General features: G+C 44.8%; 1 protein-coding gene and 1 long non-coding RNA gene across 8 annotated transcripts in view; one reads left to right on the plus strand and one right to left on the minus strand.

The window, feature by feature from the left end:
• The window catches only part of LOC149341796 (unconventional myosin-IXb-like), a 73,874-nt gene extending 49,922 nt beyond the window's left edge, over positions 1-23,952 (plus strand). For 5 of the 6 annotated variants that reach the window (XM_089543988.1, XM_089543992.1, XM_089543993.1 and 2 more), the window contains 14 exons: positions 137-462; positions 3,788-3,904; positions 5,758-5,940; positions 6,050-6,091; positions 6,528-6,633; positions 8,047-8,120; positions 8,530-8,707; positions 11,011-11,139; positions 11,229-11,334; positions 14,622-14,753; positions 15,626-15,749; positions 16,750-16,862; positions 18,556-18,683; positions 20,591-23,952. In XM_089543988.1, coding sequence (XP_089400114.1) covers positions 137-462; positions 3,788-3,904; positions 5,758-5,940; positions 6,050-6,091; positions 6,528-6,633; positions 8,047-8,120; positions 8,530-8,707; positions 11,011-11,139; positions 11,229-11,334; positions 14,622-14,753; positions 15,626-15,749; positions 16,750-16,862; positions 18,556-18,683; positions 20,591-20,796 — 1,964 coding nt within the window. In that variant the 3' untranslated portion in view covers positions 20,797-23,952. The remainder of the gene's footprint in view (positions 1-136; positions 463-3,787; positions 3,905-5,757; positions 5,941-6,049; positions 6,092-6,527; positions 6,634-8,046; positions 8,121-8,529; positions 8,708-11,010; positions 11,140-11,228; positions 11,335-14,621; positions 14,754-15,625; positions 15,750-16,749; positions 16,863-18,555; positions 18,684-20,590) is intronic. The other variant, XM_089543991.1, reaches the window with a different exon arrangement.
• The window catches only part of LOC149341797 (uncharacterized), a 52,669-nt gene that overhangs the window by 12,470 nt on the left and 13,687 nt on the right, over positions 1-26,512 (minus strand). The window contains exons 2-3 of one of the 2 annotated variants that reach the window (XR_016282964.1): positions 10,116-10,216; positions 7,797-8,746 (exon numbers count right to left, since the gene is read on the minus strand). This is a non-coding gene — a long non-coding RNA (uncharacterized LOC149341797). Of the gene's footprint in view, positions 1-7,796; positions 8,747-10,115; positions 10,217-26,512 lie in introns of those variants that run through there. The other variant, XR_016282965.1, reaches the window with a different exon arrangement.

Consider the following 26,512-nt stretch of genomic DNA (forward strand, 5'->3'; position numbering starts at 1 on the left):
AAACCCATGAAGTTTTCCCTTCATGGGTAGCCTTCCTTGCTGTTTAGTTTTGTTAGTTCCACGTGTATGTATGAACATGTCAGAGAGAGCCTCATCCTCACTTGGTGTCCTTTTTGTTCCTGTGACCACTGATCAGGCTGCAAGCTGCTGTTCCATTCCAAGTGCATTGACTTCTCGGACGTGCCCTGCCGAGGCAGCAGCGCTGTCGGGAGTGTGGGTGGGGGGGAGCCCACACCACCGGCCCGCTCCCACAAGCCCAACCGGATGTCCTGCTCATCTGTGGAGTCGGGCGTGCACCAGCCCCTGCTGCCCATGCAGGGCCTACATCCTCTGCAGCAGCAGCAGCAGCAGCCAGGCGGTTCGTGGAGTGTCACCCGCACAGCTGAGTTCAAGGACCCAGGGGACATCCTCATCACTGATGTCTCTGAGCTGACAAACCTGGACTCCTTCCTTGTGAAGAAGGTGAGCCTTTCTCACTCGTCTTTGGGCCAGATGGCAGTCTCTTACTTGAAGGGGCCATGAGAGCAAGTCTGTTTAGTTTTGTTGTTAACAAAATTTGAATACTAGTGTCATGCATAAAAAAAAAAAAAAACAGTCTATACAGCGACAGTGTACAGTATAAAGTCTATACATTCAGGATCCCCACGTCCGAAAAACTTCCAATGCATGGGAGGAAAGTGATGGGGACAATTGTTTTGGGACGCAAACGGAATTCTGTTAATTCATTACCTGGAAAACAGCACAACAATAACAAGCATACGTTAAGACAGCATTCTCCAAAAACTGCATGGAGTCACCATGGAAGAACGACGAGTATTGGTGACACGAGGCATCCTGCTCCTATGCGACAACGCCCCAGTTCGCAAGTCTTGTTTTGCCCAGGCTGCCATTGCAGAGTGTGTTTCAAAGAGCTCAACCATTCCTGATCTGGTCTCTGGTGACTTTTTTTTATACAGTGAAAGCTCGTTAATTCAAAACTCGATAATTCGAATTTTCGGATAATTCGAACAACACTACTTGGTCCGGCCAAGCTCCATAGAGATCTGTGTATAAAAAAACCCGTTAATTCGAAAGTGAGTCGGTTCCGTTACGGATAATTCGAACTACGCGCCACCGCGTCTGGGCGGCTTGGCACACAGCATGTGGACAAAAAAAAAAGCACCTCTTCCGCATAGTTAGAGGCTGCGTACGTCCTAAACGGGACAGAAGATGGAACTAGATAAAACCTTGGAAGAGTGGGTAAAGCTTAAATGGCGCCATCACTGGCGCGGTGGCCTGCGGCACCGGAGGGAAGGGGTGGCGACCGCGCTGGCGGCTGCCTACCCTCTTTTCCGCCCAACCTCCGCAACTCGCAACTAAATGCTCGTTAATTCGAGCCCTGTTAATTCAAAAATACGGATAAGCACTGTCAGTGCGGTCCCAGCCAACGCCCATGAAGGCTATGACTTCGGACGGGCGCTACAAATTACGTGCGAAAAACTTTTTTTTTCTTTGCGAGTGTCGTCCATGCTTCCACCCATCGCCGCTGGCACTCTGCCAAAGTTTGCTTCCCCCTTGATTGGCGCGCCGCCAAGAAATGCGTTGGAGAAGGGGGGGGGGGGGGGGGGGGGGGGGCAGTTTGAAAACGAGGCTTGCACAACCGAACAAGCGCTGCTGGCACTCTGCCAAAGTTCGCTTCCCCCTTTGCTGGAGCTAATGCCAAGAAATGCCTTGTGGGCCTTGACGGTGCCAAACGGAGGGAAGCGTTAACGACTGACGCTTTTTTTTTTTTTTTCAGATTCTTAGGCAAAAATCGGGGGTGGGTGGGGTGGGTTCATTATGTGAGTGGGTTCGTTACGCGAGTAAATACCCTACATACACCATAATGCAAATGGTTCTTGTCGGTTTTTTCGCGGCCATTCGATAATTCGAACATCGGATAATTCGAATGATTTCCCCGGTCCCGTGAAGTTCGAATTAACGAGCTTTTACTGTACCTGAACCTGAAGAAACACTTCCAGGGAACAAGGCTCAATGACTTGAACTAACTTCAAGCTACCAGAGAGGACTAGCTTGATGCCACAGATACCCTTGCATCATAAAAATTCATCATCATCATATTAAGGTGCACCTTTGATAACTCAAACCAAAGTCTCTGGCCCCTTGAAGTTTGAATTAATAAGAGTCTACTGTATATTGCCACCTAGCATTGCCAGGTGGCGCATAGCTGACGACGACGAAGCGGGGCTCACGCCAAACATCGGCCTTCCGCAAGGGTGCTCGGCGATCATCAAAATACTGCACTGGTGGCACTGAGGACCGCGGCTCAGGAGGCGTTACCGGAAACGGTGGTGGCGAAACCGCAGCCGGGCGCCTCGCAATTTCAGCATAGCTGGGGCGGTGGCAGTCTCCTGGTAGAGGAGGTGTTTCGACAGCAGGAGCCCTGAACACCTGTTGCACCTCCTCGCGAACAAGAGCAGAAATCGAACATAGCGCAGGCTGCGAAGGGCTGCAAAATTTCAGGATCTCTTCACGCACGATGGTGCGAATCAGTTCGCGCAGATCGTCAGGGTGGCTCCCGGAGGTAGCAAACGATGCGGTGACAGCAGCAGCATGCACGGGCCGGTTGTAGGTCGCAGAACGTTGTTGCAGCACCTTTTCCATCGTTGTGGCCTCTGTAAGGAATGCAGCAACGGTCGATGGTGGGCTGCGCACGAGGCCTGCGAAAAGCTGCTCTTTGACGCCACGCATCAAATGCCGGAGTTTCTTTTCTTCCGGCATGGCCGGGTCAGCTCTTCTGAAAAGGCGTGTCATGTCCTCCACGTACATCTGAACACTTTTGTTCGGCAGTTGGATGCGAGATTGTAGTGCACGCTCAGCTCGTTCGCGACGATCCACGCTGGTGTAGGCCTCCAGCACCCGATGAGGGAACTCATGCTGTGAGATTAAAACGTCCTCTCGGTTTTCAAACCAGGTGCGAGCACCATCCTCGAGGCTGAAGTAAACGTTCCGGAGTTTGGCTGCGTCGTCTCATTGGTTAAACGCAGCTACGCATTCAAAATGAAGGAGCCAGTCCTCCACATCCTCAAAAAGTTCCCCACGGAACGTCTTGGGAATCCGCGGAGTCTGCAAGGTGTAGTGGGATGGCGCGGCAGCGGCGGTTTGGAGAGGAGGAGGAGCGGCTGCCTCCATGGCGCCGCTCTCTACTAGTCCTACCGCCGAAGGCAGTCCCTGGATCCTCTGACTGAAGCGATGTACTGGGGTGTCAAGCGGTACAGGGCTGGCACGACGGCTGCCTGGAGGGGTCTCTTGCATGGGCTCACGGGTACCCGGCACACTCCACCAGACTGTAACGTACTTGTTGACGAAGGGGGCTTTAATACCAAGTGCGAAGACAGACAAGGCCACACAAGCTCGGGCAGCCAAGGTGACAGATTCCACACGGCGCGAGCCCCGCTTCGTCGTCGTCAGCTATGCGCCACCTGGCAATGCTAGGTGGCAATATGTATAACCTTCAGCATCCTTCATAATTTAAAATGCCAAAAGTTATTATGAGAGATGCTGAAGATTATATATGAGCCATTTTTTTTCATGCTAGTACTATAGTGATAAAGGGCTCTTTATGGCACCCGAACCACCAGTTTCGTTTGCTTTTTACTTGGTCAGTGACACAAATGTCATCTTGTTAAAAATAAAATCCACTGTTTCCGTCATTTCCCCCAACTACACAGGTTGGATGAACATCAGTGCCCCATGAACTGCCTCTGGCTTGCTCTTGAAGTGTCCTGTTCTTGATTCTGACACCTAGGTTGGCCACCTTTCGAGTGTGAGTAAGAAGAGGGACTCGGCGGTTGACATGGTCTTTAAGAAGGCGCTGAAGAGCTTCAAGTCGAACCTCATCAGCACATACTCTGTGGCTGCTCAGGTGAGCATTTGTGGGGTTGCTTACTTTCTTTTGAGATCTATTGCTACGTCCCGAGTTTTTTTGTTTTTTAACATTGTGTTGTGTTCTTGAAGTTTATTTGTTAGATTGCCTTGCAAAGCGACTTTGCATTGATGACAGAGGGTGTGCTTAGGTGTCGGATGGCAGCTGGGTGACTGTTAATCTTAGAAGTGGGAGCAGGGAAGGGGAAAAAGCTTGAAAGGTCAACTGTGAACCACTTGCTTTTTTTAAAATTAGTTTGGAGGTGTAACTTATGTCAATAGCATAATGTTTTGTGCCAGTTACCCTTGGTCATGGTTAATATTTGGAGCAGTTATGGTTCTTGAAAGTTGCAAGAGACTGTGCTAGCTTAGTAAGCCTATCATTTGCAAACAAAGCAGGGAGGCATTTTTATGTGACATACATTTTCTTGGGAGGTCACAGGTTATGCAACACTAGGTCCTCTTTTTAAAAGATATTGATGACGCAGCTCTCGGGGGCACATAAACGGTAGTTTCGAATTTCTTTTTTGAGCTACGAAACTGCCGAAGGACGCATCTGGAAGAAGGCTTTCTTTACCTACAGCGCTGCAGTGGTTGGAAACACCACGAATCAAATTTGTTACCGTTGTGAAAGCAGCTGAATTCTGCTCATCTTTCAGCTACTTAGCATGTTTATATTGCAGTTTTAGTAGTTTCGCATGTATATTTGATGCTAGTATTACTGGACATGAAAGAGAAAGACCTATACATCATAAAAGAAGCAAAAGCCACAAGTGCGATTTTTAGTCATAAATCTCCCGTTTTTTTCACGCGCATGCTGCTTAAGTAAAATAAACCATTTGTCATTAAAGTTGAAGCGCATTAGGCTTGTCATCACTGTGTGTGGCCTTTTTTTTTCATACCTGAAGCATTATTGCAGATGGCAGAGGCCTTATGAGCACCAAGCTTGCTGGCTTTCTCATTTATCTCCTTGCATCTGGTTGCTAGGTCTTTCTTTCTCTTTTTTGGAGCCTTTATTCTGTTGAAGGCCATCTGGGACAAATTACGAAAAAATCAGTTCAGAAACCTGTCACAAACGGATCCATTAGCCCCGCTCCTATTGGTTGATAGTCCGCCAGTCTGCGCCAGCCAATAGGAGCGGAGCTTTATGACTGTTTTGTGGTTTTGTGCCTGTTTTGAGGTTGTGATTGTTCTGTAATTCGGCCCCTCATGCTAGCAGCCACACTATGCTTGGCATGCAGCTCATTTTGCAAGTACTGTTTGAATGTTGCGGTCACAGGTGGTTCTACCAAACCAATGTAGGTAATGGTGGCTTGTTACAGAACTCAAATTTCTAAAGTTTTGGATCAGTATAGATTTTTGAATCTATAGCAATATGTAGAACGCTTTTTGGCCCCAAAGCTTGGTGATTTGTGTCATTGCTAAACAACTGATGGTTGAAGCTGCTGCTGCTACTTGGTATTTGAGGCTTCGCCTCACCACTTGTTGCTGCTGGAATGCTGGAAGCTGGAGGGAGAGGTCCAGTCCACCCTGTGCAGTTCTGGAGATATGCAAGCAGTCATGTGTGGTCATGTTGCACATTTTTTGACTATGCAGTGTTTTATCTCTTTCATGGAAAGTAGTTGGTTGTGACATATTATTTCTCATTGTTCCAGTTCCAGTTTAGCAGCTCTGTCAGACTCATTTTAGCTGAGGCCTCAGTATCTTATTATTAGTTATTGTTGTTTAGTTTTTTTTAAAAGTAAATTGGAAGCACCTTCTAATTCTTCTTTATTGTATTTGGGGCTAGCATTGTGTATGCAAGCATTTTGTCTGATAGTGAAAAAACAGGAAATGCTCTGTTTTGACTTTCAGGATGGCCGGCTGTGTTTGACATACAAAGACCTGACAGATCACTTTGAGCAAGTAGCACAATCTGTCATCAAACAAGAATGTTCTTGTGAGACCTTTCCCCTTACGATGGCTGTCAACGCCTTCCGAGTTTTCCTCGACGAATTTCGCAACCTCTACCGCTCCGAGAATAAGCCAAAAAGCAAGGTGGGCAGGAGTGTTCTGTGCATTACTCTTGGTCGCGTTGCAGCTTGATATCAGTGTTGTGAGAGGGTTTTAATAATGTGCGTTATGATCGCTCTCTTGGTTCTGGCAGGGCAAGAAGAGAAAACGAAAAAAGAAGGCATCTCAGATTATTGTGAGTATGAAGGCTCCTATGGAGTGGCCCTAAATTTTATCACAAAAGTGTTTGCTATGCATAGGTCTGCATACAGATGACAGTGTGTTAATGGTTTGGCTGTTAGCTTTGCTTCATGCATTACTGCTGCTGCTCTGTTAAATTCCAGGATTGAATAAGAGGCTGCACGAAGGTATCTTCTAGTAAAGTAGCGGTGCACAGTATGGCGAACAGCCTTTTCGCTTCACCTCTCATGCATCCTAAAGTTAACATAGCGCGGTTTTGCTCAGTTATGTGTAGTGGGTTGTGAGTTGTGCGAGTTCCTGATGAACAAACTGCTAAACAGCAAGCCATAGTCCTTTGTATTGATTGTTGTGGCAGTCTCATGTGGAGGCGTGCACTTTTACCTTATTTATTCTTAAACTGACACATTGCTTTGTGTCTCTGATGCATGCAGGAGCACTGCGGTCACATATTTGCCCTTGTGGTGATCAACATTCCAACGGCCTGTGAAGTGTGCAGCAACTCCCTCTGGCTGACCGAGAGGGGCCTCGTGTGCCAAGGTCTGTGGTGCATATGCATGGTGTATCAGTTCAGTGGCAGTGGTTATGGGGAAAAATTGTGGTTGTTTTTTTGGTTTGATGAAATTTAAAAAAATTAAGGGGGATGAGGGTCTTGAAAACTTTTTTATTTGTCGACATAACTTGTTGAAACCTGGCGCCCAGGTGTATCATAGAATGCTTATTTCAAATACATATACATTTAGATTTCAGATATCTCACCTGGAAGAAAATTTATCGCAAAATAACATCCAAATTAGGCCATTTCTTACGGGCCTCTGTAGTAATTTATCAGTTAAAAGACACTTTATTAAGAATATGCAAGCATTTCCAAATGTCCACTGCACATCCTAAAGCTTTCTTTTTTCCTTTAAACATGATATATTAGCAGTTAGGCCAAGTGTGGGCTAATTACTGCCACATCATTTTTTCTTTCCAACTTTGTTACTTATTTATGATCAACAAAATGATTTTATAGACAATTTGTCAGCTTTAGGATGTGGTTTGGGCCTTTGCAAATGTCTGCTTATTCTTAAGAAATCTTTCTTTAACTGATAAATTACTATAAAGGCCCATAAGAAATGACCTAATTAGGATATTTTATTTTGCTATATATTTCCTTCCAGCTGAGACATTTGAAATCTAAATGCATATTTGAAATCAGCACTCAATGATACACCTAGGTGCTAAGTTTCAGGAAAATATGTTAAGAAATAAAAAAAAAAGTTTTCAAGACCCTCATCCCCTTAAGGAAACCTTTACTGTGTGTCATCAGAGCAATAGTTGTAAAAGGCCGCCGCGGTGGCTCAGTGGCTATGGTGCTCGGCTGCTGACCCGAAAGACGCGGGTTCGATCCCGGCAGCGGCGGCTGGAATTTCTTTGGAGGAGAAATTCTAGAGGCCCGTGTACTGTGCGATGTCAGTGCACGTTAAAGAACCCCAAGTGGTCGAAATTTCCGGAGCCCTTCACTACGGCGTCTCTCATAGCCTCAGTCGCTTTGGGACGTTAAACCCCATAAACTAAACTAACTAATAGTTGTAAAAGCTTGGAATGAATGTGCACATCATGAGATATTGAAATTGTTGCTTATGACAGAACTTGCACTTGGCAGCAGGCAACTTTGTCCTTTAAAAGAGTTAACTGTTGGGCCAGTCAGTGTTCTGACATCACATTCATCATAGGTATTTAGTGCAAAAGACAAGACTTCATTCTTGTTTTGAACCTTGCTGATGGTACACCAATTCAAATGCTGTCTGCTGAATCTGTTGTTAAGGTTTTTGTACATTGTGGAAATGGAGAGGTGTTTGTTCTAATAACTTTGGATATCTGTAACTTAAAATTTCTCCGTACACATGGCTGCCATCATATTTTGTGTGAACTTTTATTTATATGGTTACGCTGCTCTTTTTCTTTCAGGGTGCAAACTTACCTGTCACAAGAAATGCTATCAGAAAGTCAGTTCCTCGTGCAGAGATGTCAACATCCTCCAGGTAAGCGATTTTATGCTTCCTGTGGGTGGGAGCAGCTGTGCAAAAAATATGGTTGGAAACGAACATGATGAAATACTACTAATACAAGGAGTTCTTTATCTTTGTCACCCTCTGTAAAAGTGCTTTTCATGGCTACCAAGCTTTAAATTGGGCTTTATTGGGTTCCTTTTGGAATTATTGCCTGTTGATATTATGTCACAGTTTTATCTTTCATTACATTTTGCTCACAAAGAACGTTAATCATTCATCCTAAGTCCTCCTGAGATGTGTTTTATGTAGTCACCTAATTAAGCTTTATTTTCTTTCGCAAGTTTTTGGCCTTGTGAGTGCAGTGAAGTTTTTTTGTGTCTGTCAGAGATAGAGTTTCTGAGTGCTATGGGGTGTCTAACTTCAATAACATGCATTGCAGGGTCGCAAGGTGTTTGGTGTGCCGCTGGATCGTCTTGTTGGCGATGATGTGCGCATCCCGGTTGTCGTGGAGCGGCTCATCACCACCATTGAGCTGAAGGGTCTCTACGTTGAGGGCATCTACCGCAAGTCGGGCATCACCTCCAGGGTGACGCAGCTCAAGCAGGACATGGATGACGGTGAGTCGCAGAGATGTAATCTTCTGCTGCCATTCAGTGCTGGATAAAAGAGAACCTGCTTCATATGATCACTTTTGCATGATTAGTTTTTGTTAGTTTTGAACATAATCTCCTCCACATCGTTCAGGGTACTATAGCGCTAAAGTAGGGTTGTGTGAATATTCGAGCGTTTTGAATATCGAAGTGGAAAATGTGGTATTCAGGTTGGGCTTTGAAGCAAATAGCAGTATTCAAAAACCATGAATATTTTCGAAGTTTTTCAAAGTTCGTGGATTTAGAAAAGAAGCTGCTGGGAGAAGCAGTCGATGGTCTAATGCCCGCTTTGGCAGTTTCGTGAGATCGCACCACACTGGGTGTCGCCACTCGGTGTGCACTTGGCGCGGTGGCCACATCTACAAACTTGGCCTTTGACAGCTGCACTGTTCAGCACCTCAGTGACAAGTGCACATGATGGGACAAAGCCCAGATGCGAAAGCGAGCCCCCTCTGCACGAAAGGTCCCAAAGACAAAGATGGCGAAAGAGATAAGATTGCAGAACTACCAACATGACCGGGATGAGCGCTCCGTTGGCATTGGCTTTCGTATACTTGCGGTATCACTGGAAGCCAACTTTGGAGCAGGCATTGCCTTATTGTTTACACCCTTCAAGAGGCTGAAATTAAGGGAGAGTTAAAATGCCAGTAATTGTAGTTACTGCGAAGAGAAAGCCGGGACCAGGAAGCGTTTTGGCGCTGGTGCAGCCTTCACTTGGCTGAGGGGTACGCCTCCCGCCCCTCTCCTTTTTGCATGTTTAGACGAAAAGGCTCTCCTCAGAAGAGTTTTATTTAAATCTGCTCTCCATGGATAGGTGCCTTTGCATACCGGCGCATGCACGCGAGGGAAAGGGGGTGTGTTCACATCTCCTCGTGCTGGCCCATATGCCACTGGCAAGTTTCCGTCCTGAGCAGCACAGCACACAACTCTGTGAGGTTGGTCTATGCAAAGGTTCATCCCAGAAATTGCTGGTGCTGCATCCTCTGGTACATGGCAACATGCGCGGTGCCCTCGCTGACAACTTACGGGTAGTCACATGACCGCGTGCTGCTCGAACGAGGTGGGAGAAATTGTGGCGTCAGATGCGACGTGTCCAAAATTTCAGCCACAGTCCGAAATTTGCCAAATTTACCACTGTGTCTTCATTCTGGCAGAAGATATGCGCCTTTAAATAGTGTTGTTACTTAAATGTGTCATTTTATAACAACACATAAATCTGCATATTCTGAGTGATGTAATATTGAAACGACTGCAGCAATGTGCTGCGCAGTCATGGTCCCACGTTTAAGTTTCTGCAAAAAGAACACTGTTTGAACATGGGTGGTGCTTGTCCTCAGTGATTTGAGAAAATGCCAAGCAAGGAAATAGGACCAACCTAACCACATTGGCTGCTGCACTTGCCTTTCACCTTGGCGGGTTGATGCCGTGTTCTCGTTTCCTGAATGTCTAAGGAGTCTTCTTTGTGGATGACATTTTCTGCGCGAAAAGATACACAGTCAAAGCTATAAGGCTATCAAGACACCTCCAAGGAGGATGATGAACCAACGTGGTGGCGGGTAAAAATGCTTGACTGGTCGCGTTGTTAAGTTCGCACTAACCACATCCCGGATTTCATTGTTCTAGCCTGAGGCCTCCCTACTTCTAAAATTCTAAATTCTAGAGCCTCTCTACTTCTATGGCAGTCATTGCATCTGTCACAATGACAACAGCAGTAACGACTGCAAACAGGAACCTGTGCAAGTTGTTTCTTCAGGAGGCCTTCTTCCTGCTAAGGAATGAACTGTGTAATTCACTTTCCTGCCATTAAATGCTCTGCAGTTTGTCATGTTTTTTTGTTTTGACCCTGTCAGGTTATACAAATTATTGGTTTTAAGAGGGTTATATCTTGATACTTCAATATTTTTATTAATATTTTACTGAGGTGTGGTCACATGGTGAAATGCAACAGTAATGGCAAGGTTTCACAGCAAGGTGTTGCTTCAGTTTGTTTTATGCTATTTTCAGTGCCAAATTAAATTTGTAAATCCTTGTTTCTTTGATATTACAATGCTCAATTCCTTCAGTATGAGGCAGATCCTTTTATTTCCACTGTAGTCTTATGGAACGGTTTGGTCAATTGTTGGTCCCTTTAAGCTCTTTATCTGGCTTAGTATTGACATAGCCAGTGCATACCAGTACTTAGCCTACCCCCGCCAAAGACTTGCTTTGCATGGTACTTTAGGTTTGGCAATGAAAATGATCCTGCTTTCATTTCATTGCTCTTTGTGCAGACCCTGAAGGAGTAGACTTGGACAGTTACCCCATACATGTATTGACGGCAACCCTGAAGGCTTTCTTCCGGGATATGCCCGAGCCCCTCATGACTTTTGAGCTTTACGAGAGTTTTCTTTTGGCCACAAGTAAGTAGTATTGCTGGCTTTATCACAGGTGCATCTGTGCTGCCAAATTTCACAGTTTTCATTATGATTCTTTGCTTCTCTTTCTCAAGATTTCCAAGACCCCGATGAAAGAGTGCAAGCTATTTTTATGGAGACCAGGAAGCTTCCTTCGGCCCATTATGACCTCTTTGAGAGGTTGGCGTTCCATCTGGCAAGGTACTGTTGTGCTTCTTTCGGAGCAGCATCACTGTTATAATTATTTTTGGTTACTCCAAAGCAGCAAACACTAGTGCTTGCATGTAGATGTTGTTTTGAGTTTTTTGAATTTTTTTGCATTAAGCTACTGACTTTCCTGCAGAGTTAAGCAGCCATAGTGTAGGTTTATGCATTATGCATTCCTGCTGGGGGACGTGCAAATATTCAAAACTTCAAATAGTTCGCGACTAGCATTTGTTATCCGATTTGGTATGCACCGCACTTTGTTTTCGAACTATTCAAATCACCTAAAAATTTAGAAATTACGAATTTCCTGCTCGTCTAAACTCGTGTATAAACATGCGACATTTCCAAACTGCAATATCTTGCACTTATCATGTGATCTAACTTGCTGTTTCTGCACAGAATGGACTGCCAGCATGTGGCAAAAGCCCAGGTGCTGTAATGCTAGGCCTTACATAAAATCAGTGTTGCTCTTGCCCATTGAGAGCCGCTGGAAAACGAGCAGCACCATGCAACACATCGTTGCGTCATGCCACGTTGCAGTCAACAACTGGCTGTGAACCTGCAGATGCAAATTTTGCTGATGCAGAATTAAGGATCCGTGAAATTCCCCCTGAAGCGTAAGACACATGAAACATCCAAGTTTATTTTTTGAGTTCATGCTTTGATTGCTGCAAGAGGTACATCTTCCGATTGAAGGCGGTTGTAACTCGGCATCAAGTAATGATTTGTGTTACCTTCACTTGTTTGATAAAAGGTTTCCATAACGACTGTAATGGAAGAGTGTTTGGGGTCACTTCCTCTATTGCAGCCCAGAAAGGCGGGGCATAGAAATCTTTGCCTTGTTCGTTCTGCTTAGAAAGGAACGGTGCAAGGTCTCTGTCATTGGATTTCAGTTCTCAAGTGGCTCTCGGGCACGCTTGCTTCTGAGCAGCTAGGAATGGCGATTTTTGTCTCAAGTCCAGGCATGCTCGCAAAGTCCAACCTTTTTTCTGGTAGAAACCTCATCTGCAGTGGGTCCTCCTTCGGCTGTGGTTGGCCTGAATGGTTCGGGATTTCGTTGTAATCATGATAATATTTCTTTAAAAATTTTCCTGAGGTCTCAAACTCCTCCTCGTGGTGTCTTCGTTCAAATAAGGTAAATTAGTCACATCCCCATTGGTCTGTCATTCCTGCCGATGTCCGTAACTAGCTACATTGAAAAATCAGAATTTTGCTGCTAACACAGTATCCCACGAAAAACACTTAAATCCATGATTTTTTCACTGACTCGCAGAATCACGGGAAACTAGGTACCTTGGTTATATTTGGAAATCGTGCTTTTGTGCTCTCTTCTTGTTCTGAGGCATTTTGCATTTTGAGTGGTGGCGCAGACAGTGACAAAATGTCAGTGTCTCAGTGGTTGGTGCTTTCAAATTGTTACACACCAGCTATTTACTCAGATGTTGTTTCGGAACAGCTGAACAGCTGCGTCTGCATGGCCGCGACTATGGAGTAGGTAGGTTGTTTAGGAGAAAGGCACTTGTGAATATTCGAGAATTTCTATTATTCAGTCGAATAGTAGAGCAGTCAATATGCGATTTGAATCAAATGTTTGGTATTCAAAATTGGGAAGTATTCGTCTCTAGCGAGTAACGTTTCTGGAACTCTTGCTTCGTGTGGTTTCAGTCCAGCATACCTCCTCCAGGACGGTACCGTAGCACACGTGCAACCAAAGCTCTGACTCCGCGTCGCGTGCCTGTGCTCCTGTGTGTGTGTCGGAGCTGGTGTGTGCATGCTCACGGCAGTAGAGGCAACCAGGCGGAATTTACATCGTGGCCAGACCTGTACCGGCCAGGTGTCAGCCGCACTACCGGTCGTGCGCATGCGCCTTAACCGGCATGGCGGCAGGCATGAATTAGAGCGACCTGCTTTCGCCTCTCATGGAGTCATCACTTGACGGCAGCAGCTGCACAATGACGCATTCGCAAACAAGAGCAGCAGTTGGAGGCCCCAAATATAGGTCTCGCACCTCACAGATGTGTTAGCACCGCCGTAGGTTGGCTCCCCCAATTTCCAGTGGCCATTTTTGGCAGAAAATCTACACTGCTTAATGGATATGACAAAGCTTCAATGCATTCTTCCTTTTGAAAGCAAGAGAGTTAAAGCTCCCGTTCTGCAGAAAATTCGGCGTTGACGTTGTTGGCGTTGTGAGCGAAAAATTCCCGGAAAAGCAAGCTAGGTGGGCCACCAATGTCTCATGACCTGTGGTGTCATCACAACTTGCCCACTGGACTATGAACAAACTTGACCACCACAGCATGTTATAGTTAAGTCAGTGATTGGTAACCAGTGTTGCTAGCTGGGTTGCACGAGCCCGATCGGTGGCAGCACCTGGCATCGCAGCGGCACATCGATTAACCGCTGCACCAGTGCACCAGTAGTGGTGCGAGGACTCCTAGGGATCTATGAATGTGAAGTCAAGAAAGACCAATTCCGCATTATGAATGTTATAACCCATTAAAGTTATCGCTTCATACTCTTAAGACAGAGCTTAAGTGCCACCTCCAATTTTTTTCATGTATTAGCCTGGTGTGTTAGAAAAATGTGTGATTTTAAAAATGCATATTGTGCCATTCAAACTTTTTTTTATGTGTCCTAGAAGGATTCCAGAGTACTTGTTCGAAATTATTTGAAGACAATTACTATTTTCTTCGAATTTGCTTTGAACCAAAAACCCACTATTCGCATATGCCTATTAGAAGCACACTGTGGTAGTTGCCTGCATCTTTTTTTATTTTTATTTTTGGCTGAGCTTATTACAGCAGCCTTCATCTTCTTTTTGGCTATACTCTGTACATGTTTCTATGTCAAATGTGCATGCCAGTTTTTCAATTGCATTCCACTGAGTGCACAAGATAAGCCGGCACATTTTGCTGTGCTCTCCTTGAGTGCCTAGTGAATGCAACATGTTAGCACATCTGTGTAAAGAAATGGTGTCAATATTGCTTCTCGACCCGCTGGTGTGGCTCTGTGGCTTTGGTGTTTGGCTGCCAATCGAAGGTTGTGGGATTGAGTCCCAGCTGCAGTGGCCGTGCTTCGGTGGAGCCAAAATATAAAAAGGCCCATGTACTGTCTGATGTCAGTGCACATTGAAAAAAAAAAAAAACCCTTGTGGTCGAAAGTAGTCTTGGGGCCCTCCAGTGTGGCATGCCTCATAGCACACGTTTAGCGTTGGGATGTTGAACCCCACGTGCCGTACCAATACGTTTTGTGGGGTTTTGCTGCTGTTCGGTGTGCTGCAGGGTGGCCCAGCATCAGGAGTTCAACCGCATGTCACCCGAGTCCCTGGCCATTGTCTTTGCACCCTGCATCCTGCGCACCAACAAGCGGCTGCAGGCACAGGACACACTTGACTGCGTCAACAAGCAGACAGTGTGAGTGTCTACCTGTTGCTACTGTGTCTATGGGGCACCATTATGGAGTGCCATTATGGGGTGCCATTTTGGGGCGCCATTCTGGGGCACGCTTAGCAGGAAGTGCTGTACTTGTTCTAATGGTATGTATGCAAAACAAGTCATGTGCCAAGATTTTGCAGCACATCAGAAAATTCCTAGTGTCATCTTTGGAATGCTTGAATTTCAAATTCTTTATAACCTTCATTTGTCTTGGGCTGTTAAGGTTGAGCGCATTGTTGGCACAAGAGAAGTGAGCATACTGTGTCAGTTTTTTTTTCAGTTAGACTAATTGTGCTGTGTATCAGCAGAATGCTAGTACATATATTTTGATAGGTTGTGTGCTGTGGAACTTTTTTTGATCTGATATGGTTAACATGTTAGTCATGCTCCTAAATTTCTGCCTTTTTTAGGATTGAGCATCTGTGCTCAGTCATTTCAGCCTGGATCTGTGGGCCATGGTTGTTGCGTGTGGAAATGTTTCTTGTAAAATGCCTTTTATTCATTTTGATGATGAGGTAGTGCTGGTAGTGGCCTGGTTTGTTAAGCGGGTTTGTGGGGAATGCCAGTGCTTTATAGAAGCCTCTTATATACTTTTTTCATCTGTGTACTGTGTCTTAGGCAGATCCTCAGTTCTTGAGCAAAGCACAACCCCCCTCTGAATTCCAGATTACTTGCGTAAAATTCAAGCTGCTGCTTGTGCGATAGGAAAATTCAGTCTGTAACCAATGTGTAACCCCTTATGAGCTGACTTTTGGATGCGCCTTGTCCTTGCTGTTTTTTTCTGCATAGGACTAACTTTGTCTTTTGAGAGAAATTGAGGCCTTTGGATGTTTCTTGTTTCTACATTTCAGCTGTGTTCGGTGCATCATCCAGGAACAGCTAAAAAAAGTGCAAACCACTCTAGCAGACATTGACACACTTGACTCTGCTGTCAGCACTGTTGTTGCACGTCTTACTACCGTGCGTTCTTCACGGGTAAGTGCTGTTCCTTAATTGTCTGCAAAACTTGTTTGTGCATTTTTTGCTGCTTTTGTGGAAAAAATGCTTGATTGGCTCAGTTTTTGAGTAGAAGCCCAGTGTAGGTTGTTGCTGACATCTGATGAGGGCTGAGTTCTCATATTGATATGCCACACAAGAAAAACAGGACTGTAAATTGTGGTGTGGTAGCATTGAAAATGAAATGCTGTGCCATTTCTATTTTTTTTTTAAATCAGATTATAACAGCACATCAAACTTCCAGACAGTTTTTGCCCCTGATGCTGGCTTGATTGGAAGCGGTTTTTCACTAAACAGTTTTTCACGTAATATGTACAGTGCAGTGCCTGCTAGAGTCTTGTGAATGTGTTGTGTGTTCCTAATCCGTTATTTGTGACAGACATTACAGTGAGTTTCTTCATCATCTACTGAGGGTGGTGATGGACTCGAGGTTCTCAGATCAGAGAACGGTGTACTTAATAAATTCGAAGCTGAGGTATTGGAAATTCACTCGGCCAGCTTCCAGCTATGCTTGCTGAAGGCTGTCAGCCTAAAGGGGAGACTTGGGGGACCATCTCCCTGAATTAAGCTGCCAGCAGTGGTGAAGGTTGAATGTCTTCCACATAAAATACCTTGCTTCCCAGCAGACATTAACCAGAAAGTGCTATAAGCATTTGTTCGTGTTAACCGAGTGACCTGTTCACACCATAGCGTGAACCTGTGAAAGGAGAACAGACCACGCAGTCCAAAATGGCCAGAACAACTGTTACTCTGCCCTCACGTTGGGGCAGATAGTGTAACTGTTCCGATGGCAAAGCTTCATTAGAGTTGCTTTCTTTTCGTGTGCACGTTGTGAAGACAGCTCACTGCGTTCTCTCTTCTTGTTTGCACAACACTGAAATCATCAGTGAGGCTATTGTTCATTATTATCAGTGACGCCTGCAGTGTGCTCTGCAGGCTTAAAACTCATGCACTGCCCTCTGTCTGGTATGCACTGCAGCTGTCGCTAGCAGAGCCAAACGGCAGCCAGCTGCCTCCACCAATGAGCAGCCGAGATGAGGAGGAAGAAGAGGCTCTACTCACACAGCAGATTGAGAGCCTGGAGAAGGAAAAGTGCGTGCTTCATTTTTTGTCCATTCTGTGACGACCAGCTTTGTTGCCCTCACTGAGTTCTCGTTTGTCTTGCGTTGTGGTTGAACTGTTCAACAAGAACTGGCAGGTGGTCTTGGCAGTTGCCCAAAACATGTTCACTAAATCAATCTTCGACACTTGCATGATGAAGAACCAAGGAGCAAAAAGTTTTCTGTACACACTGTGGGGGAGTAAAGATGTGGTTACCAATATTTTTGAAGGGCTCTATGGTACTATCTTTGCACAACAAAACGTTCAAGATTTTTAATGGGACACGTTCGTGGCAGAATACATTTCTTTGTGCTGGTGTACGAATATTCGAACTCCCAAATATGAATCGAATGTGTTTGTTATTCAGTTCATATTCGGCTCGAGCGATTGATATTCAAAAAATTTCAAAAATTCAACAGCAGTCAAATACTACGCGGACTTTCATAACTCTGACCATTCCAGAACTGCAGTGACTGGGCAGATTGTATGAAATCAAGTTTAAAGCATCAGGAAAACAGCACAAAAGCGGCGTCTTAATTCTTTCTCCATCATGAAGACTGATCACATTCAGACCCTGATGGGCTTAACACCTCATACAAAATTCCACAACTGGACTTTCCCACATATCACGTGCGATAAGAGTAAGATGGCTTTCCACCTGTTTCGACTAATCACAACACACACCATGAAAATGTGCAGTTTTCTGTTTAATCCCTCTATAGTGTGTAGCATACTTAACGCCCACACCCACGGCCCTTGTCACCTTCTCATTCTTCTAGCTTGAGCTCAAGCTAGTACTTCCTCTCAAGGCTTCGCCACATTTTTGAATTTTCGAGGGTTTTTTGTTTTCTTGTGAGGAGGCCATTAATAATTTGACCGGATACTTGATGCATTTGTTTGGTCCCTTGACGTTCAAAGGTTTTGTTTTAGTTGCCAGTAATGTGTCAATCATCGATTTCATTTCGTTACTTATTTTGCAAAACCGCAATACAGGTTGCATTTTGTTGCACTGTCTAATCAAACAGTATATATATTTCTGTGTATGTCATTTTTTGTTTTTATTTTCATTGTGGTGCTGGGACAATTTAGATACGTGTATGTTTATTTCGGTTGCAAAGAGTATACACTTCTAGGTTTATTTGTTTATTTTGGTTGCAAACACCATGTAGTATTTTGAAAAAAAAAAAAAAAAAGAACATTTGCCTATTTATCACAGTAGAAAGCTGGGCAAGTTGGAAGGTACTTATTTATCTTTTTCCAGAATTTCGTTTTCATGCTGGACAGATATTTGATTCGATTTTTGGAGGCATTTTTTTCTGCATATTCGTATTCGATTCACGTTCGAAAATTTCAGTATGTGCACACCCTCAATTTTTGCTATGATAGCTTACAATGTGCATACCACTGGTAATGGTGTTCTATACGAATAAAGTTTCTGGTCTACTTCAAGGTATTACCAGAAATGTTATGGTACAGAATCTACTTCTTTTTCATGTTTGATGTTTCAAAAGCAGTTGCAGGTGCTTTTGCAGGTGCTGCCACATGCATTAATTTTTATATATGGGGCTTTGCACCATAGCATTGCCCACCTGTCCCTATATTTTATCTTAACAAACAGTTTGACCTGCGCTGTTGTGCTGTCACAATAAACACCTCACAAAGTGCCATGTTTGGACATATCCAGGGCACTGCTGACTACGGTGCTTCCAACGTTGGCCCTCAGCGGATCTGACGACGATCTGCTCAGCACTGACATGGACAGTGCCGCGGGAAGCCTGGATGATGTGCGACCTTTTGACGATGCCAGTGCGTGTGAGTTTTTCGGGGAGCTATGGATGTTTTCACTGTTTTAGATCAGTGTCGTGTTGGCTGGGTAATTGTCTCGCAACCTTTGCATCTTATAACACAGCGAAAAAAAATGCTCGAAGTGATTTGTGTTGTTCTCTCATTCCCCATCCTTTTTTCCTGGGGTAGACTAGTAGTGTATGGGCATGCCCCTCTGGCTAATCACTTCACCTTTTTCCTTGTTAAGGCTTAGGTGCCCTATAGCATGATTTCTGTTATGGACTTTTATTTTGAATAGCTGTACGTCGTTTCAAAATGTGGGTTTTGTTCTGTGCTGCATACTGTGTTTCGTAATACTGTGTTTCGAAACTCTCGCATAAAGTAGAATTGACAAGCTGTTACATGGTGTTACAAGTTAAACCTGGGCACAGCAAAATTGAGAAAAGCCTGAAGTTTTTTATTACTTGCATGCTTTCGTTATCGGTTTATTGGTTTTTGAGGAAAGGAAATGGCCAGTAATTGTCTCATGTCTGGGTGGATACCCAAACTGCACCATAAGGGAAGGGAGGAAGGTGGGAGTGAAAGAAAAAAGAGAGAAAGAGGGGAGGCAAAGTAGTAAATAAAAATCATCCAACTTGTGTTTGTCACCTTTGGCCTTTTCATAGCTCACAATGCCTGGCGCATTCGCTGCAACTTGCACCATCACGCTTGCAGACTGGCTTGTGCGGGTGCCACAACCACGTTGACATATCAGCCTGCCGGCTCGTTGAGGTCGTCGCGCCTTGCCAGCAGCGGATTTCGTTCACTCAAGCTACGGTTGAGAGCAGCACAGTTGTGGCGCGCGAATGCGCTAGCCACGTGACTTTTTTTGTATTTCGCGGGCTTTCTTGGAGCTTGGAAAAAAGATGCACGTGAGGTTTTCATTATCGCAAATAAATGAAATGGGGGTTTCTGAAGGTGCTCTCCAACTTTGCTATTCACATTTGCTGTCTAAAGTCAATATTTACGCATTTAGAAAAATTATCTGAATTGCTAATTAATTAATTGCAAAACAAAAAATTACCTATGACGCACGAGCCGGTTGATAGACGTATGTAAGTGGTTTCCCTGGCCTATCTCAAGTATTTTATTTTTTAACCCTTGGCTAAAGTTAGCGTGGACACCCTGTTTAAGTGCATCGCTGGAGTTCATAGATGCTTCACTCCCTTATGCTTTGTGAAGAAACCTCTGCATTTCTCTTCATGTCGCCTCCCCATAACAACAGCTCTCTCGATTGCTAGCATGCCATTTTTTTTATTGTTGCTGGTGGGCAGGATGGTGCTTTGCCTCCCCGCTCCTAGGAATAGCACAGAAGCCACCAAGGTGGGCGACTGCCACTCCGTTCCAGCCGGTCGTGTTGCATATCCTCACATTCGGTCAACTCGTACATTTGCACATGTGCAATTGGTCAATAAGCGTATTATATGACCACAATATGTCGAAATTTTAAAGCATTAGCACGGAAATTGTGTTTTCCAGGAATATATTAACCAGGGGAAACACAGTAGAACTCTATGGAACAATTTTAATGTTCGCAATTTTGAGCCTACGAACCGGGAAATTGTACTAACCAGGAATGTATCAACAAGGTTTTACTGTATACCCCTGCAGGTTTGCTAGACTACAAAGTGTCATTGTGGCTCAGTGGTTACAGCGCTCAGCTGCTGACCCGAAAGACGCGGGCTCGATCCTGGCTGCGGTGGTCGAATTTCGATGGAGGCGAAATTCTAGAGGCCCGTGTACTGTGCGATGTCAGTGCACGTTTAAGAACCCCAGGTGGTTGAAATTTCCGGAGCCCTTCACTGCAGCATCCCTCATAGCCTGAGTTGCTTTGGGATGTTAAACCCTAATAAACCAAACCAAACCAAAGTGTCACTGTGCATTGCTCTTCGCAGGTGCGATGGCTCAAGCTGACCAGCGGCACCACCCCAAGACACGTGTCTCAACGCCGCTGCGCCGGTTGCAACCCCCGCGTTTCCCAGGGGGCGCTGGCTCGGGCACAGGCAGTACAGCATCAGGCCTCTCAGCTTCGGCCTCGGACACCAGTGTTGTCTCCCTCTATAAACCCACAGAAGTGGACGATGAGGCTATCATGGTGTGATCCCGATTAGATGTGCCATGGACTGTATTGTAGCTGTCCGTTATTTCCACAGCTGTTTTGCTGCCTGGGGCACTCCTTTCCCTGGTCACGACATCTGTGGCTTAGAGACTAAGGTCCCATGTGTCTATGGACATGCCTGCAGTGGCCAAAAATTTTCAAGATATGAGGGAATGGAGTTCAGTAGGGGCACTCTGAATGGGTGTTCTTCACACTGCATCACTGCAACAGCGCTGGATTCTGTGAAATCTGATTTTTGTGAGTGTCGCGAGTGGCAGCATTGAGGAGCTTTGGGATGACGCGGCATCATTTCCTGCTCTCTTGCTGAATGGCCGATGGCTCTGTGACACACAGTGAGTCGTTTACACCAGAATTTTTATTTTTGCAATGCACAGATAGGGTTTGCACAGATGCACTGGTGCATGTGCTTTGGCATGCATGCTTTCTGCATCTCTTGCAGAGAGTTCATTGCACAATTGGCTGCCGACTCTTCAGCCTCTGCATTAGCAGTTGTGGGAGTGCAGGTTGAGGCGGACTTAATGTGGTGTGTCAGGGCTGATGTGCCTGCCTATTAAAGAGTGAGGCCTTATCAGCCTTATATTCAGCCGGTATGAACAAGTCTTTGTGTCAGTGATGTTCAAGATGCGAGAGCAAAGAGTGGTTAGCAGGCATAAGAAAAAAAAGAACATGAGAGGCTGTGTGCAACTTAATTTTTTAATGAGTGTATGGCAGTGGCTTGCTATAACTGCTTATTTTGTCAAAGTAACCACCTTATATGCTCTGAAGATTGTCTCCATCTGTAAATTGTCTCTTCTCGTGTGTGTTTCATTGTATGTGCTTTTTATTTTTCGGGGTTACAAGAGCCCAAAAAAAGAAAATACTTCCATTTTAGAATTTTCTGATGCCTTTTTGGACATTGTGGTGACATCTTTCTCGCCATTTAAGAAACTGACTGTTTGTAATGCTCCTTTCTTTTACCCTCAGTGTTGTGAGCTTCAGTGTTGTGAGCTGTGTTTCTGACCCCTTTCTTTTCAAGCCCTTCTTATTGGGGCCAGCTTCCCTCATTTCACTCTTCCACTGGTCTCTTCTAAATGTCTTGCTGCAGCAGCACTGGGAAGAGCAACTGCTTTTAGCACGTTGCTCCCTGCTGCAAAAAGTTCGCATCCGTCGCGCACGAGGAATGCACTGGAGAAATCTCAGTCTGCCATGGGGAACGTACCCCATCTTGTCACCTTTCTCTTGACATTGTGCTTGGCATTAACTTTCATTAAACAACTACTTTACCTGTTAAGTTTTCAGAGAATGATTTAGATTTGTAATGTGTGGCCAAACGTGACTTTGACCTAAAGGAAGGCATTTGTTCTTAAAGGGAAAAGGTTCTCTTACCAATGTGTTAGTGGAGCTTTTTGTGTATGAAAAGAACTGCCTAGCTAGTGGAGCAGTGTAGCTGAACGTTGGAAACTGTAGGTCCTATGTGTAAGAGTTCTGGCTTCTACTGGCTGCTCAAGATGACAGTCTTCCCCTGTAAGCTGTGTTGTACAGAGGCATGGTTTTGCTGACAACTCTAGCTGGCATGCTGCCAGGTTACCTTAAGTAACTCATTGGTTTCATTTCATTGCCATAGCTTCCAGAGCACTGGCATGCTTTTTGTATTGCAAACTTGTGAAATGCTTGACCATTATTATATATATATATATACTTCTTTTTTTTTTGGCTAGCATCACAAGGTATTACATTCTGAAACTGCCACCAATACCTTTCTTGTGCTGATCACACATGGAACAAACCGGCCATATGCAATGTTTCATCTAGTCAATGACATCCACATGAAACAGTCGTGACAAACCAGTTTCAGTATAATGCTAAGCTGCCAAGAATTGGTGTTCTCTATTTGGTCCGCTACATTTTTTTATGCATATACACTGTGTTTTGTAAAGGTCTGTGTATTGTTATCATTCGAAGTTTTTAAACTTCTCCACTTCATATGTATATTTTTTTTTATGCCTGCTGGTGGAGGGGCTTTTATTTGTGACCATGTGTGGACTACAGGGAAGGTTGTAACAGTTTATCACTGCCCCCTGTTTACTCTGCTTTTTAACTCTAGCATTTCTGCGCATGACTGGATCAGGAATTAAAAAAAAAGACAGCCTGGTTCTCTTGAGTATTCTTACAGCCCCTGCTGTGCTGTCCTTATCCGTCTAGAAAAGCCGAGCTTTCTAAATAAGCCCCTCTGCCTAAGTGCTGTCTTGTATGTACGTCCATTCCAAAACGGTCGTCCAAGGGTGGTCCATTTGATGTGGCCTACCAGTTTTTTCTTTTGCCCATTGCTCCGCGCACATTTCTCTGCTACGGATCACAACATGTTGAGACCCTGTGAAAGATGCCAAATGTGACGTTGAGCGCCAGTGTTGCACTGTGACAAAGTTTTGAAGTTACAATGCACATTATGAAAGCAGGGTGGCACACGCATCTTTCCAGGCATTCTTTTTGTTGTTTGTTTTTCAATGCCTTTGAAGTGACACTCATGCTACCACTTATCTCTTTGTTTTAGTATTTAACTGCATGATTGTACTTGCATGTGTCGAATGGCACGTATGGCTGGTGCATACCAGGGTTGGTGCTCGCTGTTCTGAGTGCACTGCAGCTGCCCTTACTATGTAGGGCACAACCGGCCATTTAAATTGGAAAACTGCCCCAGTGTGCCACAGCCTGAATGTACTAAAGGTGTCAAAAAAAAAAAAAGAAAGAAGGGAAGCGGAGAAATGACTACTCTATTTATGCCAGTGTTGTCTGTTCAACGTTGGATGTGTGAATGCTGTGGCTTGTACAGATCGAAGTGCCTTGATCTATTGTGTTGCCTGGTCTTTCCTTTTGTTCTCTCTTTCTGTTCATTCAGAGAGGAGGAAAGACGTTTTGCCTTCCCTTCTTTTGTGACTTTGTGCAATTGGCATAATGTGTAGCAAAGCTTTGAGACCAAGTGGGTACAAGGCAGGCAGTTGCATTACACATTGTTGGAGTTATTCTGCTGGCTTACTCATGGTGTTGTACATTAAACTGCAACTTTGTAAATTTATCACGCTCAAGATTTTTGTACAAGAAAAGTTCCCTGTGAGTGTTTTTATTCTTATTTCTTGAAATTAAACATGGAGTAAAAAAGGCTTTCCATATTTTGTCAGTGTTTGCACACATCACAGTAGACAAGAAAATATTCAAGGCTCGTTACGGGTGCTGGGTAAGGTGTGTATAGCACTCATCTTGTGGGGCCTTCCTATCTAGACCTCCTTTCCTCCCAAGCAAGTAGGGAGGGGAGTTAGATGTAGGCTTCTTGTGAGACTTGTCGATGCATGGCTGAACCGGATGTGGTGGAGGCATGCGTGTCCTGTTGTCCGTTCCAGTCGTGAGTGGATAGTAGGAGGTTCAAACAGGGCTATTGGGAGCATCATAACAGGTACTGTATCTTGACAACCTCTAGGGGGGAATGGCTATTTTTTACCCAGCTTCTGCCATTTGCAAGGCAGAGAATGATTTGCAGAATAAGAAATATTTATGCAGCAGACAGAACACTGGCAGAGAGTTACATATGAAAGAGGTTCCACACTGCACTGATTTACATCAAAAGTTCACGAATAGTTATGCTGCTGACTTAACACTGCTTATTCCAGCGAAAACCTGTTTATGGAACAGATGTCACCTTGACCAGAGAAGGAAGAAATCGTTCTTTTTTGTGCAATATTAAAATGTTAAGTGATGAAGACGGCAGCAGCTTTTTGTATTAGCACCAGCTGGTCATCCTTTTGGGCCGACACCAACCAGGCGTGCCAGAAGCATGATGAGGGGTCAGGAAAATGAGGGTATTGAACAGTGATGGAGCAAGAGAAATGTACCTGTAGCCACGGGCAACGTTGACTATGGTGCTTTGTGGTATCAGTAGGGTAGGAGCGGCAGGAACACTGTGAAATGCCTTACTGGGCGACCGCTAATACTTCTCGCCGTGCTCTACTGCTGTGACCGCATGAAGAAAAGTGCACGGGCCTGTCGACTGGTGTCAGCTGAGCCTCCTCGACTGCCACGTGTCGACAGAAGGGAAATGAAAGATGTGAAAGGACCAAAAGGCGAGACGTGCATCGCAGCAACTGGATATGCCAAAACGTTGACGATGGCTGCTTCAGCAACATTATCCAATACCCCCTGCTCCACACGCTTTCCTTCGCTACGCTGCTGCTGCTGTTGCGATTGAAGGAAGAATGAAGAGGAAAGTGCATGGGCCTGTCCACTGGATCCAGCTGAGTCACAATCATTGCTACGTACAGACAGAGGAAAGTTGAGAGAGGAAAGATGGAAAGGAAAAAAAACGCGCTGTAACAACCGCATGCGCCGAAGCGACAGTGATGGCTGCTTCAGCAAGAAAAAGGATTAGTTATCAGGAAATGAAAGGCACAGTAACTTCGCACCATGAGGGATGGAAGGAAGGTGGGAGTGAGAGGAATAAAGAGATTCCGTTGTGCAGGGCTCCAGAATAATTTAGATCACGTGCAGTGACATTGCTCTACAAGGGTAGAAGTTGGGGCGAGTGGGTTGTTCATGATAAGCGTAGCCACAGTGCGAAAAGGACTGACGAACGCAAGACCCGGACACGCACAGCACTGACTGTCAACTCTGGAGTTTATTCACAAGGTCGTCAATTTATACAACTGTCACTGCAAGACAAAAGACCAAATCATGAAAGGGAGAAAATACAAGGAGGTCGCCAAGTGATATAGGATTCACAGTCTATTTGATATATGTGCTCAATTTCTTTCTTTGTTGAAAAAAACAGACACGTCCCTGGCACATGGCCTCTATTGTATCCCTTGTTAGCTGGGACTGCTCTTGGCCATAATCTGACTGTCTCTGTAAATCAGTTGGAATTTTTTTTCGAGGCACACGTGACAGTGTGTGAGCAGCCAGGTTCCCAGATATGGCTGTACTGGGGAGGGGATTATGGCTTTCTTCTGCTACCCTCTGCGGGGCTCACTGCTCAGCGCCAGGGTTGGGAGGAGGGGGATGTGGGAGGGGATGGGAAAGTCATCAAATGAATCCATGGCACGCACTAAGCTTGCAGCACCTTTGACTTGCTGGTGATTTCCAATTTTCTTTAGGTTCACTGCGCTAAAAATGATTTAGTTGCTATAGGGCATACTTCCAGCACATGAGATGATTTGAAGAAAAGCCTTTTAGTTGTTTCTGGTTTCAGTTGTTCTTGTGTTGTGCATTAACAGGTTTGCTATCGTTCCCTTAACCAATTTAGAATGAGCAGACTGGTATTCTCTAGGCTCATATTTACAGAACATACGAGACAATTAAAAAAAAAAGTCCTCCTAGTTCGAGTTCCTAGTTCCAGAAGGCTTCGGAAAAACCATTTCAGATACCTTGAATATGTTTTGTTTGAATATGTGCCCCTTGACTCACGAGAAACCAAGTAACGGTTCAGTTATGTTTCCAGCTGAAAAAAAAAATCATTGGGTTCAATTGGGGTTTCCAACTGGATCCAGTTGGAATCTCCAATAGGTTTCAGTTGCGCATTTGGAACCAGTTTGTTGAACTAGAATATCCTAACTGGAGTTTTCATGGTTTCGAATGCACAATTAGAACTAATTGGACATTTCAATTGGAATCAGTTTGTCCCAATTTGAATGTCCAATTGAAGCCAATTGGTTCCAAATGTGCAATTGGAACCATT

This window comes from Amblyomma mixtum, chromosome 5 (genome assembly GCF_055824585.1).
Source record: "Amblyomma mixtum isolate Tamu chromosome 5, ASM5582458v1, whole genome shotgun sequence".
In the NCBI taxonomy this organism is placed as follows: domain Eukaryota; kingdom Metazoa; phylum Arthropoda; class Arachnida; order Ixodida; family Ixodidae; genus Amblyomma; species Amblyomma mixtum.